Source organism: Pristiophorus japonicus, chromosome 21 (genome assembly GCF_044704955.1).
Source record: "Pristiophorus japonicus isolate sPriJap1 chromosome 21, sPriJap1.hap1, whole genome shotgun sequence".
In the NCBI taxonomy this organism is placed as follows: Eukaryota; Metazoa; Chordata; class Chondrichthyes; family Pristiophoridae; genus Pristiophorus; species Pristiophorus japonicus.
The window spans coordinates 81,486,452-81,503,977 of record NC_091997.1 but is presented as its reverse complement, the minus strand read 5'-3'; the positions used below and the strand labels follow the sequence as shown (position 1 = coordinate 81,503,977).

The 17,526-nt window shown below is 48.2% G+C and overlaps 1 protein-coding gene across 3 annotated transcripts in view; it reads right to left on the bottom strand.

The window, feature by feature from the left end:
* Positions 1–11,151, bottom strand: part of LOC139234140 (uncharacterized) — a 49,085-nt gene extending 37,934 nt beyond the window's left edge. Inside the window, exons 1-3 of one of the 3 annotated variants that reach the window (XM_070865114.1) lie at positions 11,076–11,151; positions 8,976–9,172; positions 4,871–5,611 (exon numbers count right to left, since the gene is read on the bottom strand). In XM_070865114.1, coding sequence (XP_070721215.1) covers positions 4,871–5,599 — 729 coding nt within the window. In that variant the 5' untranslated portion in view covers positions 5,600–5,611; positions 8,976–9,172; positions 11,076–11,151. Of the gene's footprint in view, positions 1–4,870; positions 5,612–8,975; positions 9,173–9,265; positions 9,450–11,075 lie in introns of those variants that run through there. The other 2 variants (XM_070865115.1, XM_070865113.1) reach the window with 2 other exon arrangements.
* Positions 11,152–17,526: the final 6,375 nt, after the last annotated feature.

The window sequence follows — 17,526 nt, the reverse complement described above, 5'->3', positions numbered from 1 at the left end:
GGCCATTCGGCCAGGGCTAGGGGCTGCGTGCTTCAGGCCCCTCCCACACAGTTTCGGGCGCCTGGAGCTACTGCACGTGCGTGCCCACTGTAGCGCGCATGTGCAGAGGTCCCGGCACTGTTTTCAGCGCAGGGACGTGGCTCCGCCCCCCCCCCCCCCCCCCCCACAGCTCGTGCTGCGCTGTGCCGAGGGCCAGAGGACCTGCAGGGAGGTGGAGAATACGGAGGATTTTTTTAGGCGCACTTTGTGGCGCGAAAAACGGGCGTCCAGGTCGGGACTGCGCCATTCTCGGCGCGTGTGGAAACTTGGGCCCCATATATCAGTCCAGCCATCCAGGAATCAGTCTGGTGAACCTTTGCTGCATTCCCTCAATAGCAAGAATGTCCTTCCTCAGGTTAGGAGACCAAAACTGAACACAATATTCCAGGTGAGGCCTCACCAAGGCCCTCTACAACTACAGTAAGACCTCCCTGCTCCTATGCTCAAAACCCCTAGCTATTAAGGCCAACATACCATTTGCCTTCTTCACCGCCTGCTTTACCTGCTTGCCAACTTTCAGTGACTGATGTACCATGACACCCAGGTCTCGATGCACCTCCCCTTTTCCTAATCTGCCGCCATTCAGATAATATTCTGTCTTCGTGTTTTTGCCCCCAAAGTGGACAACCTCATATTTATCCACATTATACTGCATCTGCCATGCATTTGTCCACTCACCTAACCTGTCCAAGTCACCCTGCAGCCTCTTAGCGTCGTTCACACAGCTCACACCGCCACCCAGTTTAGTGTCATCTGCAAACTTGGAGATATTACACTCAATTCCTTCATCTAAATCATGAATGTATATTGTAAATAGCTGGGGTCCCAGCACTGAGCCCTGCGGCACCCCACTAGTCACTGCCTGCCATTCTGAAAAGGACCCGTTTATCCCGACTCTCTGCTTCCTGTCTGCCAACCAGTTCTCTATCCATGTCAGTACATTACCCCCAATACCATGTGCTTTAATTTGCACACCAATCTCGTGTGGGACCTTGTCAAAAGCCTTTTGAAAGTCCAAATACACCACATCCACTGGTTCTTCCTTGTCCACTCTACTAGTTACATCCTCAAAAAATTCCAGAAGACTTGTCAAGCATGATTTCCCTTTCATAAATCCATGTTGACTTGGACCGATCCTGTCATCTTTAATAATTGATTCCAACATTTTCCCCACGACTAATGTCAGGCTAACTGGTCTATAATTACCCATTTTCTCTCTCCCTCCTTTTTTTTTAAAAAAGTGGTGTTACATGAGCTACCTTCCAGTCCATAGGAACTGATCTAAAGTTGATAGACTGTTAGAAAATGATCACCAATGCATTCACTATTTCTAGGGCCACTTCCTTAAGTACTCTGGAATGCAGACTATCAGGCCCCGGGGATTTGTCAGCCTTCAATCTCATCAATTTCCCTAACACAATTTCCCGCCTAATAAGGATATCCTTCAGTTCCTCCTTCTCACTCGACCCACTGTCCCCTAGTATTTCCGGAAGGTTATTTGTGTGTTCCTTCATGAAGACAGAACCAAAGTATTTGTTCAACTGGTCTGCCATTTCTTTGTTCCCCATTAGAAATTCACCTGAATCTGACTGTAAGGGACCTACGTTTGTCTTCACTAATCTTTTTCTCTTCTATAAAAGCTTTTGCAGTCAGTTTTTATGTTCCCGGCAAGCTTCCTCTCATACTCTATTTTCTCCCTCCTAATTAAACCCTTTGTCCTCCTCTGCTGAATTCTAAATTTCTCCCAGTCCTCAGGTTTGCTGCTTTTTCTGGCCAATTTATATGCCCCGTCCTTGGATTTAACACTATCCTTAATTTCCCTTGTTAGCCACAGTTGAGCCACCTTCCCAGTTTTATTTTTACTCCAGACAGGGATGTACAATTGTTGAAGTTCATCCATGTGAGCTTTAAATGTTTCCCATTACCTATCCATCGTCAACCCTTTAAGTATCATTTGCCAGTCTATTCTAGCCAATTCACGTCTCATACCATCAAAGTTACCTTTCCTTAAGTTCAGGACCCTAGTCTATGAATTAACTGTGTCACTCTGCATCTTAATAAAGAATTCTACCATATTATGGTCACTCTTCCCCAAGGGGCCTCGCACAACGAGATTGTTAATTAGTCCTTTCTCATTACACATCACCCAGTCTAGGATGGCCAGCCCTCCAGTTGGTTCCTCGACATATTGGTCCAGAAAACCATCCCTAATACACTCCAGGAAATCCTCCTCCACCGTATTGCTACCAGTTTGGTTAGCCCAATCTATATGTAGATTAAAGTCGCCCATGATAACTGCTGTACTTTTATTGCAGGCATCCCTAATTTCTTGTTTGATGCTGTCCCCAACCTCACTACTACTGTTTGGTGGTCTGTGCACAACTCTCACTAGCGCTTTCTGTCCTTTGGTATTCCGTAGCTCCACCCATACAGATTCCACATCATCCAAGCTAATGTCCTTCCTTACTATTACGTTAATTTCCTCTTTAACCAGCAACCCTACCCCACCTCCTTTTCCTTTCTGTCTATCCTTACTGAATGTTGAATACCCCTGGATGTTGAGTTCCCAGCTTTGGACACCCTGGAGCCATGTCTCCATGGTGCCAATTATATCATATTCATTCATTGCTGCCTGTGCAGTTAATTCGTCCACCTTATTACGAATACTCCTCGCATTGAGGCAGAGCCTTCAGGCTTGTCTTTTAGAATTTTGCTGCGATGTGGCCCTTTTTGATTTTTGCCTTGGGTTTCGCTGCCCTCCACTACTTCTTTCTACCTTTTGCCCCCATTCTACTTCTCCTGTCTCCCTGCATAGATTCTCATCCCCCTGCCATATTAGTTTAACCCCTCCCCAACAGCACTAGCAAACACTTCCCCTGGGACATTGGTTCTGGTCCTGCCCAGGTGCAGACCGTCCAGTTTGAACTGGTCCCACCTACCCCAGAACCGGTTCCAATGTCCCAGGAATTTGAATCCCTCCCTTCTGCACCACTCCTCAAGCCAGGTATTCATCTGAGCTATCCTGCGATTCCTACTCTGACTAGCACGTGGCACTGGTAGCAATCCTGAGATTACTATCTTTGAGGTTCTACTTTTTAATTTAACTTCTAGCGCCCTAAATTCAGCTTGTAGGACCTCATCCCGTTTTTTTACCTAAATCGTTGGTACCTATATGCACCACGACAACTGGCTGTTCATCCTCCCTCTTCAAAATGTCCTGCAACCGCTCCGAGACATCCTTGACCCTTGCACCTGGGAGGCAACATACCATCCTGGAGTCTCGATTGCGGTTGCAGAAACGTCTATCTATTCCCCTAACAATAGAATCCCCTACCACTATAGCTCTCCCACTCTTTTTCCTGCCCTCCTGTGCAGCAGAGCCACCCACGGTGCCAAGGACTTGGCTGCTGCTGCCCTGCCCTGATGAGTCATCCCCCCCAACAATACCCAAAGCGGTGTATCTGTTTTGGATGGGGATGACCGCAGGGGACCTCTGCACTACCTTCCTTCCACTGCTCTTCCTGTTGGTCATTCATTCCCTATCTGTCAATGTAACCTTTACCTGCGGTAAGACCAACTCACTAAACGTGCTATCACGGCATCCTCAGCATCGCGCATGCTCCAGAGTGAATCCACCCGCAGCTCCATTGCCGCAATGCGGTCTGTTAGGAGCTGCAGCAGGGTACACTTCCTGCACATGTAGTCATCAGGGACACTGGAAGCGTCCCAGAGTTCCCACATTTCAATAAGATCACCTCTCATTCTTCTAAACGCCAATGAGCATTTTTTTAGAAGAGTGTTGCAGAAGGCAGGGGCTTGGTAGGCTGAATTATCGGCCACCGATGGTGATGAGAATAAACGCGAGTGTAGAGTCAGAGCAGTGGAGAGTGTGGGCTGAGTTGTAATGTTGGAAGAAATCCCTACATAGGGTGGACTGAGGCTGCATAGTGAAACCGGGATCTTTTCATTCTGGCAATAGGGGTAAGGAGAGGAAGTAGAGCTAGATGAGGACAGGCTGCTGTGTGTGTGGGACTTTGTATGGAGAGGGGGGGGGTTGCGGGGGGTAAGACTCAGAGTGAAGAGGCCTGGATTACCCAGGGATTCTGAAGAATGGAAGCGGGGAGGGTCAAAGAGAGCACTGGAACAAGGCTTTCAGTAGGGGCTGAGGTAGCAGTCGAAGCTCGCAAATTTGGTTAGAAAGCTCAACACGGGGTCCAGATTTCCCACAAGCAGCCCGAGCCGAAACAAGGAGGAGCCACTAAGAAGAAGGCGTTGTCTTATGAAGAAAGGTTGAGCAGGTTGGGCTTATACTCATTGGAAGAATGAGAGGTGATCTTTTTCAAACGTATAAGATTCTGAGGGGGCTCGCCAGGGTGGATGCAGAGAGGATGTTTCCCCTCGTGGGGGAATCTAGAACTAGGGGGCATTGTTTCAGAATAAGGGGCCGCCCATTTAAAACGGAGATGAGGAGGAATTTCTTCTCTCAGAGGGTCGTGAATCTGTGGAATTCTCTGTCCCAGAGAGCTGTGGAGGCTGGGTCATTGAATATTTAAGGTGGAGATAGACAGATTTTTGAAGAATAAGGGAGTTAAGGGTTATGGGAAGCGGGCAGGAAAGTGGAGCTGAGCCCAAAATCACATCACCCAAGATCTTATTAAATGGCGGAGCAGACTCAGGAAGCCCAATGGCCTACTCCTGCGCCTATTTCTTATGTTCTTATGACTCACGACCCTCAGAGAGAGAAGGAATTCCTCCTCATCTCCGTTGTAAATGGGCGACCCCTCTGGAAGCCTTTCTCTCCGCCACCCCTCAGCCAGACACCAGAACCTACCCAGTCTGGGTCTGTCGGTTCCACCGCGATCCGGTAGTAGGTCTGCTTGCCGTCCTCGCTCTCCTGGATGATCAGCTGGTCCTTGGGGAAGCGCTTCATCAGCTGGCTGATCTCCGTCTCCCGGAGCTGCCGGGCCACCTCTTGGGTCAGCTCGGTCAGCTTGACCTCGTCCTTGACCGCGGCAGGCCGGGGGACGGGCGGGCGGAGGAGGGGCCCGGACGGCCGCAGGGTGACCCTGGCCGGCTCCACGCTCGGCGTCTCCCGCACGGCCGGCTGTTTCTCGGGGTGCCAGAAGCGGCACCGCTCCTCCATCACACAGTAGCCCGACAGGTAGTAGCGGCAGGGCCTCTTGGGTCGGTCGCGGGGAGCCAGCACCTTGGGCGCCCCGAACCTTGTCCGCCCGTGGGCCCCGGGGTCCTCGGCTAGCTTAGCGGCGCCGCCGTCGGCTAGGCTTTCCGCGCCGCTCTGGCACTGGGAGACGCTTTCGCCGGTGCCACCGCTCTGGTTTTCGGGCGTGCCCGGACCGATCCTCGGCTCCTGATGCTCGTGCAGGAAGCGACACCTCCGGCCAAACTGGCAGTACTTCCCCCGGGAGTAAAAGCGGCAGACAGGAGGGTGCGGGAGCACGCTTCTGGGTTTCGACTGCGACGTGCTGAAGGTCCTGGTCTTCTCCACGACGTCGCCAGTCTTGGGCAGCGCCTCGGGCGCCGGGCTGGGGCCGACCTCCATCGCTGCCGAATTCTGCAGGCACAAACAGAAAGACTTGCATTTATATAGCGCCTCTCACAGCCCCGGGACGTTCCAAAACTCCTTTACAACCAATGAGAGGGGAGATGAGGAGAAATGGTTTCTCACAGCGAGTTGTTCTGATCTGGAATGCTCTGCCTGAAAGGGCATTGGGAGCAGATTCAATCGTAACTTTCCAAAAAGAATTGGACAAATATTTCAAAAGGAGCATTTTCGGAGCAATAAAGAAAAAGAAAAGACAGTTATATAACGCCTTTCATGACCATCGGATGTCTCAAAGCACTTTACAGCAAACAAAGTACTTTTGGAGTGTAGTCACTGTTGTAATTTAGGAAACCCAGCAGCCAATTTGCACACGAGCAAGCTCCCACAAACAGCAGTGTGATAAAGACCAGATATCCTGTTTTTTAGTGATGTTGATTGAGGGATAAATATTGCCAGGACATCGGGGATAACTCCCCTGCTCTTCTTCGAAACGGGGATTTTTTTTACGATAGGGCAGACGGGGCCTCGGTTGAACGTCTGATCCGAAAGACAGCACCTTCGTCTGACAGTGCAGCGCTCCCTCAGCTGGGCTTGTGCTTGGAGGGCAACTGACTCGACTTATCCTCAGATTTCCTGCACAGGGAGACGGTTATCTGCTTTTAACATAGGAGCAAAGGCGAGGTTAACTTACACGCACCATACGATGCCTGCACACGCTGTAAGTAAGCAATTGGGTATTAATGAACAACCATTTTACAGGCTGAACTTTGGCCTTTGTATCCTCACACTCCTCCCTTGGAGAGTGGTGTGAATTAGTGGGAGGATTCACTGGCTGATTAACCGTCTGCGACAGGAACGCTCCCCACTGTGGCCGTAACCGGTTTTACACCAGCCGACAGGGTGGTTAGCCCTATACGGTGGGAGGGTTTTACAGGCTCCCACAACCCGTATGATGATGGGGGAGGGTTCACCCTCATCCACTGGATCTCAACCCAAAATTCATAGCATGATCTTCCGGTCACTATGGGATTGTCTGGAGCAGTGTTCGAAACTGCACCTACTGACTCAAAAGTGGGAATACATAAGAACATAAGAAATAGAAGCAGGAAGAGGCAATTCTGCCCCTCGAGCCTGCTTCCCAATTCAATAAGATCATCAACCTCAACTCCGCTTTCCTGCACTGTTTCCATATCCCTTGATTCTCGTAATATCCAAAAATGTATCAATCTTGAATATACTCAAAGACTGAGCATCTACTGCCCTCTGGGGTAGAGAATTCCAAAGAGTCACCACCCTCTGAGTGAATAAGTTTCTCCTCATCTCTGTCCTAAATCGCCGAGTCCTTATTCTGAGACTGTAACCCCTGGTTCTAGACTCCTCAGCCAGGGGAAACATCCTCCCTGCATCTACCCTGTCAAGCCCTGTAAGAATTTTGTATGTTTCAATGAGATCACCTCTCATTCTTCGAAATTCGAGAGAATATAGGCCTAGTCTACTCAATCTCTCCTCAAAGGACAATCCCCCCATCCCAGGAATCAGTCTGGTGAAACTTCGTTGCATTCCCTCTACGGCAAGTATATCCTTCCTTCGGTAAGGAGACCAAAACTGTACACAATACTCCAGGTGTGGTCTCACCAGGGCCCTATATAATTGCAGTAAGACATCTTTACTCTTATACTCAAATCCTCTTGTAACAAAGGCCAACATTCCATGGGAATGTTATCACTCACTCCTAATTTCAAGTTACAACGAGCAATTTATAAAGCAAGCTGCTGCCTGTCACCATTTCGTAGATCCCTGAAAGCATGAGATGTTGCTCTGGACCGACTGTGAGCACCCTTGAAGCTGAAGGCAGTGGCTGGAGCTGTGTGTACAATCCATGTGCACAGTCAGCGCTGCGCTGTTTCACCAACCGGCCATTCTTAATGCCTGCAATGACAGTGAATGTTGGCAAATCATCCGTGGCGTGCCCGATCAGGTCGTCACCGAAGCACACATTCTCTCACATGTTCCAGCAGGGTTAAGTGGATCAGCAATATGAAGAGACTTGCATTTATATAGCACCTTTCACGACCAAAGCCCTTTACAGCCAATTAAGTACTTTTTTGAAGTGTGGACACTGTTGTAATGTAGGAAACGCGGCAGCCAATTTGCGCACAACAAACTCCCACAAACAGCAATGTCATAATGACCTGATTATTTGTTTTAGCAATATTGATTGAGAAATAGATATTGGCAGGGACACCAGCGAAAACTCCCCTGCTCTTCTTCCAAATAGTGCCATGGGATCTTTTACTTGAGAGAGCAGACAGGGCCTCGGTTTATCAAATCCAAAAGACAGCACCTCCGACAGTGCAGCGCTCCCTCAGCACTGCACTGGGCGCGTCAGCCTAGATTTATGTGCTCAAGTCTCAAGTGGGACTTGAACCCACAACCTTCTACTCAGAGGCAAGTCAGAGACACCACGTCCAACTCGAGCAACCCCCAATTCCAGCACTGCATATTTCAGGAATCTGTGCAAAACTGTCAACTGGTTATCTGCTTTCCAGCAGAGAAAATGGCTCCATACACTCTGCATTTACTCAGCAACTCATTACTGCAGCCCTAACTTTTTTTTAAAAAAAGCATCCGCAACACATTGGCTCCTTCCTGGTTTAGGGGATAATTCACCGTGTAGTCCATTTGCACTAAGGACCTGCCCACTGCCAAAAACACACGTACGCAGAGGTACTGACCAACAACTCGTGGGCACTCAGCACTGGCAGACAAGCAGCGCCTTTGTCTACAATAGCTCAAGGTCATCGAAATCTCAAAAGACATCAAAGTTGCACAATTCATGTCTGCATTTTGCAATTTTCAAAGTATCGAGTTTTAGCATTTGGCCACATCGTCAAGGTGGCATGTTTCTTGGGGGGGGGGGTGGAATCTAGCAACCGATGACCTGGAAACTAGCAGGGTATCAGACAATCATTCTGCTGAAGGAATTCACAATGGCCTTGAATTTGCGGCCCTTACGGGTGCATACAAGGTGTGCATGTGGGACCCCCGCAAGTTCCGGGTTTAGGCATGCTAAGCACATGCGCCTAAACCTGGAACTTGCGATCTGTCAAGAGAACTCCTGCCCTTGATATTCTTACGACTGATAAAAGCAGGCATAAGGCCTTTTAAAAGATAGAAAAATATTTTTTTTCCAATAATTTAAACATTTAAAATCCTGTTAAATAAGGTAAGTTTATTTTTAGACCCTTTAAAATATGTAAATTTATTTTTCAAAAAATTAAATTAAATTCCATTTTAATTAATTTTAAATGTGTTTTTTATAAAAATTAATTTTAAGTATGTGTGTTTTTGATTCCATACATATGGAACTCACCACAAGTATGAATGAGAATCCCCCTACTTTGATTGGCTGGGCCGGCCCACATGATCCCAGGGACGCGTGCGAAGCGCAGGCCTTCGCGGAGAGGCCTAGGACCAAGTCTCTGAACCTCCACCAGGTAAATTCGTAGAAATTTTTCAGGTTCAGAGGTGTCTTCCTGCGAGAAGCCTCCGACCGCAATGTCTGAGCCACTGTGAGCAGAGAAACCATTCACCCATGAGCAAAACAAGCAGCCAGTCACTTAGAAAGGTCAGAAGTTGAATAGTCTTGTTAAAGAAACCTACATTGCCGCACATTACATTTGAGACTAAAACGTCAAAAGATTAGCTCCAAACTTTCATCTTGTATGTGGGGGAGGAATCAACATTTTTCAGGTGCTGGAAACAACAGAAAAGGTTGGAAACAGTCAACAGGTCAGAAGAGACGAGAAGTGTGTCTGAGGAAGGCTCCACACTAGAAAGACCCCTCTGCAGATCCTGCCTGACATGTCGAGTATTACCAGCCTTTTTCAGTGAGCCAAGAACATTAGAAATAGTAGGCCCTTCGAGCCTGCTGCGCCATTCAACAAGATCATGGTTGATTTTCATCCTCAACTACACCTTCCCGCCCGATTCCCATCTCCGTTGGTATTTAAAAATATGTGAAATATACTCGACAACTGAGCAGCCAAACCTCTCAGGGGGCAGAGTATTCTAAAGATTCACAACCCTCTGAGTGAAGAAATTACTCCTCATCTCAGTCTTAAATGCCCTGAGGGTTAAATATTGGCCAGGACACTGCAGCTAACTCCCCTGCTCTTCTTTGAAATAATGCTGTGGGATATAGAAACATAGAAACTAGGTGCAGGAGCAGGCTATTCAATATGATCATGCAACTTCAATACCCCATTCCTGCTTTCTCTCCACACCCCTTGATTCCTTTAGCCATAAGGGCCACATCTAACTCCCTTTTGAATATTTCTAACGAACTGGCCTCAACAACTTTCTGTGGGAGAATTCCACAGGCTCACAATTCTCTGAGTAAAGAAGTTTCTCCTCATCTCAGTCCTAAATGGCTTACCCCTTATCCTTAGACTGTGACCCCTGGTTCTGGACTTCCCCAACATCGGGAACATTCTTCCTGCATCTAACCTGTCCAATCCCGTCAGAATTTTATATGTTTCTATGAGATCCCCTTGCATTCTTCTAAATTCCAGTGAATATAATCCAGTCTTTCTTCACATGTCAGTCCTGCCATCCCGGGAATCAGTCTGGTGAACCTTCGCTGCAATCCCGCAATAGCAAAAATGTTCTTCCTCAGATTAGGAGACCAAAAGTGTACACAATATCTTTTACATCCATCTGAGAGAGCAGACAGGACCTCGGTTTAACGTCTCATCCGAAAAACGGCACCTCCGACAGTGCGGCACTCCCTCAGCACTGCACTGGAGTGTCAGCCTAGATTTTTTGTGTGTTCAAGCCCCTGGAGTGGGACTTGAACCCACAACCTTCTGACCCTGAAGCGAGAGTGCTACCCAGTGAGCCACAGCTGACACTTGGCATAGAAGATTTGATCTAAAGGAGGGGTTTCAGAGTTTGAAAGGGGGAGTTGGAGAGAAGCTATTTTCTCTGGGTGGGGGTCCATCACAAAGGTCTTCAGCTGCGTGGCCCCAATGGCCATGGAGATCAAGGGTGTCAGCCCGCCCTTTATCCTCTGTCCTGCCCGGTTTGCTGGAGCTGGTTGCCCCTTTCATGTGACCCCCGGGGGAGGGATCACCAGGAGTGGGGGGTGAGGGGGAAGAGGACGCTTCCCCTTCACTCGCACCGAGGAGCGGCCGCGGCAGGAGGCAAGACTCGGCGTCAGCTGCAGGCCTCCCTCCCTCCGTCCCCCCGGGCCGGGGTGGGACACTCGGCCTCTCAGCGCCGCTCTCGGTGATTGACAGCCGGGGCCGGGCCGCCCCTCCCACCGCGGGCCCCCAGACCCCGCGCTCGCTCCGCTTCTAATCCCCAATTAGCCCCCTCCCCGCCGGGCTGACCATCCGGATTGACATTCCGACCCCGGCACCGAGCTGAGGGTTTTCCAAGCCGCTCACTCCCGGGCCTAGCCGCCATTTACCTGCCACAGCCGGAAGCACAAAACCAACGGACCTGGCTCCCGCCACAAACTCTTCCCCTGCCCGCCGGACCCACCATCCCGCGGCCACTGCGCCTGCGCGACACCTGGGGGGGGGGGGGGGCGCCGGTGGCAACTGCGCCTGCGCGGCACTAGGGGGCCCCGCCGGTGGCAATTGCGCCGGTTCGGCCCACTGGGGGCCCGCCGGTGGGAACTGCGCCTGCGCGGTACTGGGTGCTCGCCGGCAGTAACTGTGCACGCGCAGTACGGGATGCTCGCCGGGATTAACTGCGCCTGTGTAATACCGGGTGCTCACCCGGCAGTAACTGCGCCTGCGCGGTGCTGGCTGCTCGCCAGTATTCACTGCGCCTGTGCGGTTCCAGCTGCCAGCTGTGCCCGTGCCCCAGGACCAGAATCATATAGAATGTGCAGCACAGAAACAGGCCATTCAGCCCAAACAGGTCCGTGCCGGTGTATACACACTACAGGAGCTTCTTCAACAACAATAACAATAACTTGCATTTATATAGCACCTTCAATAGTAAAAAGAAAGACTTTGCATTTAGATAGCGCCTTTCATGACCACCGAATGCCTCAAAGCACTTTACAGCCAGTTAGATACTTTTGGAGTGTGGTCACTGCTGAAATGTAGTAAAATGTCCCGAGGCGCTTCGCAGGAGCGTTATCAGATAAAATTTGACACCCAGCCGTATAGTGAGATATCAGGGCAGTTAGGTTTTATGTGAACTAGAGGTGATCCAAAACTCGGCTGCCCTGTGTCCTAACTCGCACCAAGTCTCGCTCACCCATCACCCCTGTGCTCGCTGACCCACATTGGCCCTTGGTTAAGCAGCGCCCCGATTTCAAAATTCTCTTCCTTGTTTACAAATCACTCCATGGCCTCACCTCTCCCTACCTCTGTAATCTCCTCCAGACCCACAAGCCTTCCCGAGATGTCTGCATTCCTCTAATTCTGCCCTCTTGTGCATCCATGATTATAATCACTCAACCATTGGTGGCCGTGCCTTCTGTTGCCTGGGCTGCAAGCTCTGGAACTCCCTGCCTAAACCTCTCTGCCTCTCTATGTCCTTCAAGATGCTCATTATAAAGAATTTCTGCTGAGTGGGGATTCTAGGACTCAGGGGCATAGTCTTAAAAATTAGAGCCAGACCTTTCAGGAGTGAAATTAGGAAACACTTCTACACACAGAGGATGGTAGAAGTTTGGAACGCTCTTCCACAGTGTAAGGTTTTGGTCTCCTAACTTGAGGAAGGACGTTCTTGCTATTGAGGGAGTGCAGCGAAGGTTCACCAGACTGATTCCCGGGATGGCGGGACTGACATATCAAGAAAGACTGGATCAACTGGGCTTGTATTCACTGGAATTCAGAAGAATATGAGGGGATCCCATAGAAACGTTTAAAATTATGACAGGTTTAGACAGGTTAGATGCAGGTAGAATGTTCCCAATGTTGGGGAAGTCCAGAACCAGGGGACACAGTCTAAGGATAAGGGGTAAGCCATTTAGGACCGAGATGAGGAGGAACGTCTTCACCCAGAGAGTGGTGAACCTGTGGAATTCTCTACCACAGAAAGTTGTTGAGGCCAATTCACTAAATATATTCAAAAAGGAGTTAGGTGTAGTCCTTACTACTAGGGGGATCAAGGGGTATGGCGAGAAAGCAGGAATGGGGTACTGAAGTTGCATGTTCAGCCATGAACTCATTGAATGGCGGTGCAGGCTCGAAGGGCCGAATGGCCTACTCCTGCACCTATTTTCTATGTTTCTATGTTCCACAAACAACAATTGATGCTAGGACAATTGTTAATTTTAAATCTGAGATTGATAGTTAACCAAAGGTATTAAGGGATATGGGCCAAAGGCAGGTATATGGAGTTAGGTCACAGATCAGCCGTGATCTCATCAAATGGCGGAACAGGCTTGAGGGGCTGAATGGCCTCCTGTTCCTATGTTGTCCCTGCATCCCGATCGGAGAAATTATGCATCCTGTGCAGGTTAACCTGATGGAGGTCTTTAAGATTATGAAAGTGTTTGATAAGTTCAACATAGAGAAGATATTTCCACTTGAGACCAAAACTAGGTAGCATAAATATAAAATAGTCACTAATAAATACAATCGGGAATTCAGAAGAAACTTTACCCAAAGAGTGGTGAGAATGTGGAACTTGTTAACACAGGGAGTGGTTGAGGTGAATAGTATAGATACATTTAAGGGGAGGCTAGATAAACATATGAGGGAGAAGGAAATAGAGGGTTATGGTGACAGGATGAGATGAAGTGTAGAAAGAAAAAATTGCATTTATATAGCGCCTTTCACGACCACTGGATATCTCAAAGTGCTTTACAGCCAATGAAGTACTTTTGGTGTAGTCACTGTTGTAATGTAGAAAATGCGGCAGCCAACTTGTGCACAGCAAGCTCCCACAAACAGCAATGTGATAATGACCAGAGATCTGTTTTTGTTATGTTGATTGAAGGATAAATAGTGACCAGGGACACTGTCGGAGGTGCCGTCTTTAGGATGAGACGTTAAACCGAGGCCCCACCTGCTCTCTCAGGTGGACGTAAAAGATCCCATGGCACTATTTTGAAGAAGAACAGGGGAGTTATCCCTGGTGTCCTGGCCAATATTTATCCCTCAATCAACCTATCAAAAACAGATTATCTGGTCATTATTCCGTTGCTGTTTGTGGGAACTTGCTGTGCACAAGTTGGCTGCCGCGTTTCCCACCATACAACAGTCTATCGACTTTGGATCAGTTCCTATAGACTGGATGGTAGCTAATGTAACACCACTTTTTAAAAAAGGAGGGAGAGAGAAAACGGGAAATTATAGACCGGTTAGCCTGACATCAGTCGTGGGGAAAATGTTGGAATCAATTATTAAGGATGAAATAGCAGCGCATTTGGAAAGCAGTGACAGGATCGGTCTAACCAAGTCAGCATGGATTTGTGAAAGGGAAATCATGCTTGACAAATCTTCTGGAATTTTTTGAGGATGTAACTACTAGAGTGTACAAGGGAGAACCAGTGGATGTGGTGTATTTGGACTTTCAAAAGGCCTTTGACAAGGTCCCACACAAGAGATTAATGTGCAAAATTAAGGCACATGGTATTGAGGATAATGTGTTGACGTGGATAAAGAACTGGTTGGCAGACAGGAAGCAAGGAGTGGGAATAAACGGGCCCTTTTCAGAATGGCAAGCAGTGACTAGTGGGGTGCCGCAGGGTTCAGTGCTGGGACCCCAGCTATTTACAATATACATTAATGATTTAGACGAAGGAATTGAATGTAATATCTCCAAGTTTGCAGATGACACTAAGCTGGGTGGCAGTGCAAGCTGTGAGGAGGATGGTAAGAGGCTACAGGGGATCTTGGACAGGTTAGGTGAATGGGCAAATGCATGGCAGATGCAGTATAATGTGGATAAATGTGAGGTAATCCACTTTGGGGGCAAAAACACGAAGGCAGAATATTATCTGAATGGTGGCAGATTAGGAAAAGGGGAGGTGCAACAAGACCTGGGTGTCATGGTTCATCAGTCATTGAAAGTTGGCATGCAGGTATAGCAGGCGGTGAAGAAGGCAAATGGCATGTTGACCTTCATAGCTAGGGGATTTGAGTATAGGAGCAGGGAGGTCTTACTGCAATTGCACAGGGCCTTGATGAGACCTTACTTGGAATATTGTGTTCAGTTTTGGTCTCCTAATCTGAGGAAGGACATTCTTGCTATTGAGGGAGTGCAGCAAAGGTTCACCAGACTGATTCCCGGGATGGCAGGACTGACATATGAGGAGAGACTGGATCAACTGGGCCTTTATACACTGGAGTTTAGAAGGATGAGAGGGGATCTCATAGAAACGTATAAAATTCTGACGGGACAGGTTAGATGTTCCCGATGTTGGGGAAGTCCAGAACCAGGGGACACAGTCTTAGGATAAGGGGTAGGCCATTTAGGACTGAGATGAGGAGAAACTTCTTCACTCAGAGAGTTGTTAACCTGTGGAATTCCCTGCCGCAGAGAGTCGTTGATGCCATTTCATTGGATATATTCAAGAGGGAGTTAGATATGGCCCTTACGGCTAAAGGGATCAAGGGGTATGGAGAGAAAGCAGGAAAGGGGTACTGAGGTGAATGATCAGCCATGATCATATTGAATGGTGGTGCAGGCTCGAAGGGCTGAATAGCCTACTCCTGCACCTATTTTCTATGTTTTCTAACCGTGACAAGTTGCTGGTATCGTTCCCAATCGGACAGACATGGCATGCAGGAATGGCTCTTCTTCCTCGCTCTTCCAGAACTGCCCAAAAATGTTAGACCGGAGCCAGCATTAGATCGGCCCCCAGGGGCGCTCACACCACCGTCTGCCCTAGATCTTTCTTTTATATCTCTTTTCAGGGGTGGAGCTGGAGTAGAATATGGACAGGACCATTTAACCTATATAAGGGTTCCACTTAAAACAAGGTGCCCAATGGCATGTCGAGTTCTTTGTTTAAGCCCTGGAAAAAGGCCAATCCTCCTGTTTTTTTTTCACCTGTCTGGGGTCCACATAGCTATTACACGTGAGAACATAAGAAATAGGAGCAGGAGTTGGCCATTTGGCCTCTCGAGCCTGCTCCACCATTCAATAAGATCATGGCTGATCTGATCTTGGCCTCAACTCCACTTTCCTGCCCGCTCCCCATAACCCTTCACTCCCTTATCGTTCAAAAATCTGTCTATCTCCACCTTAAATATATTCAATGACCCAGCCTCCACAGTTCTCTGGGGAAGAGAATTCCACAGATTTACAACCCTCTGAGAGAAGAAATTCCTCCTCATCTCAGTTTTAAAAGGACGGCCCCTTATTCTGAAACTATTCCCCTTAGTTCTAGATTCCCCCACGAGGGGAAATATCCTCTCTGCATCTACCTTGTCCAGCCCCCTCAGTATCTTATATGTTTCAATAAGATCACCTCTCATTCTTTTAAACTGCAATGAGTATAGGCCCAACCTTTCTTCATAAGACAATCCCTTCATCTCAGGAATCAAGCGAATGAACCTTCTCTGAACCACCTCCAATGCAAGTATATCCCTCCTTAAATAAGTAGACCAAAACTGTATGCAGTACTCCAGGTGTGGCCTCATGGGTTCTGTACTTGTCCCATCATGGCCTTACAGAATGTTGAGAACTGTCTTCCTCTTAAAACATCCGGCCCTGTCCTCCGGAGGCTAGAGTCTCGCATACTCATTTACCAGGAAAACTAAACTTATGCAGTTCCAGTAAAACATAACTTATACATTAACCCCTTAATCATTTAAACACCGCGTTATTTGCATCACAATTTCATTCACGTAACAAAATACATTTCAGTTACCCCTAATTTTTAATATTAGTCATAAATTTATATATTCTGAATTTTTGATTAATTATCTCTGTGGGTCAGAGTGAAGTTTCAGAGTTTTTAGAAATGTATTACATCTGCAACACTCATTCCTAAACCTTAATTGACTTTTTTGTCTGCTACAGATGCTGATTATCCAGCTGTGTGTTGCCAGTATTTGAAGCTATTTTATTCCATTTGTTCTTAAAAGGTTAATTCACTGTAATGTCAACCCACAACCACATGATGGCAGTACAGTCCAACAAACTGAGCAAGTTTATTTCCCAAGATAAAACTGCAGATGTTGGAAACGCTCAGCAGGTCAGTCAACAACTTCCATTAATATAGTACCTTTAACATAGTAAAAATATCCCAAGGCGCTTCACAGGAGCATTATCAGACACAATTTGACACCGAGCCACGTAAGGGGATATTAGGACAGGTGCTTGGTCAGAGAGATAGGTTTTAAGGAGCGTCTTAAAGGAGGAAAGAGTGGTAGAGAGGCGGAGAGGTTTAGGGAGGGAATTCCAGAGCTTACGGCCTAAACAGCTGAATGCTCGGCTGCCAATGGTGGAGTGACGGAAACCGTGATGCGCAAGAGGCCAGAGTTGGAGGAACGCTGAGATAGCGGGGGAGTTGTAGGGTTGCAGGAGGTTACAGAGATAGGGAGGGGATGAGATCATGGAAGGATTTTAAGAAAGGATAAGAATTTTAAAATCGAGACACTGCTGGACCGGGAGCCAATGTAGGTCAGCACTCACGCTACTTCATCACACCCTAAAAACATAACCTTCTATTCCTTTCTTCCTTATGTGTTTATCTAGCGAGCCCCAGGAGGGCAGAGAAAATGCTTCAAGGACACCCTCAAATCCTCCTTGAAAATGGGCAACATCCCACTGACTCTTGGGAATCCCTGGCCCAAGACCGCCCAAAGTGGAGGGGAAGCATCCGGGAAGGCGCCGAACGCCTCGAGTCTCTTCACCGGGAGCACGCGGAAACCAAGTACAAACAGCGGAAGGAGCGTACGGCAACCCAAGCCCCCCCCCCCACCCACCCGTCCCTCCAACCA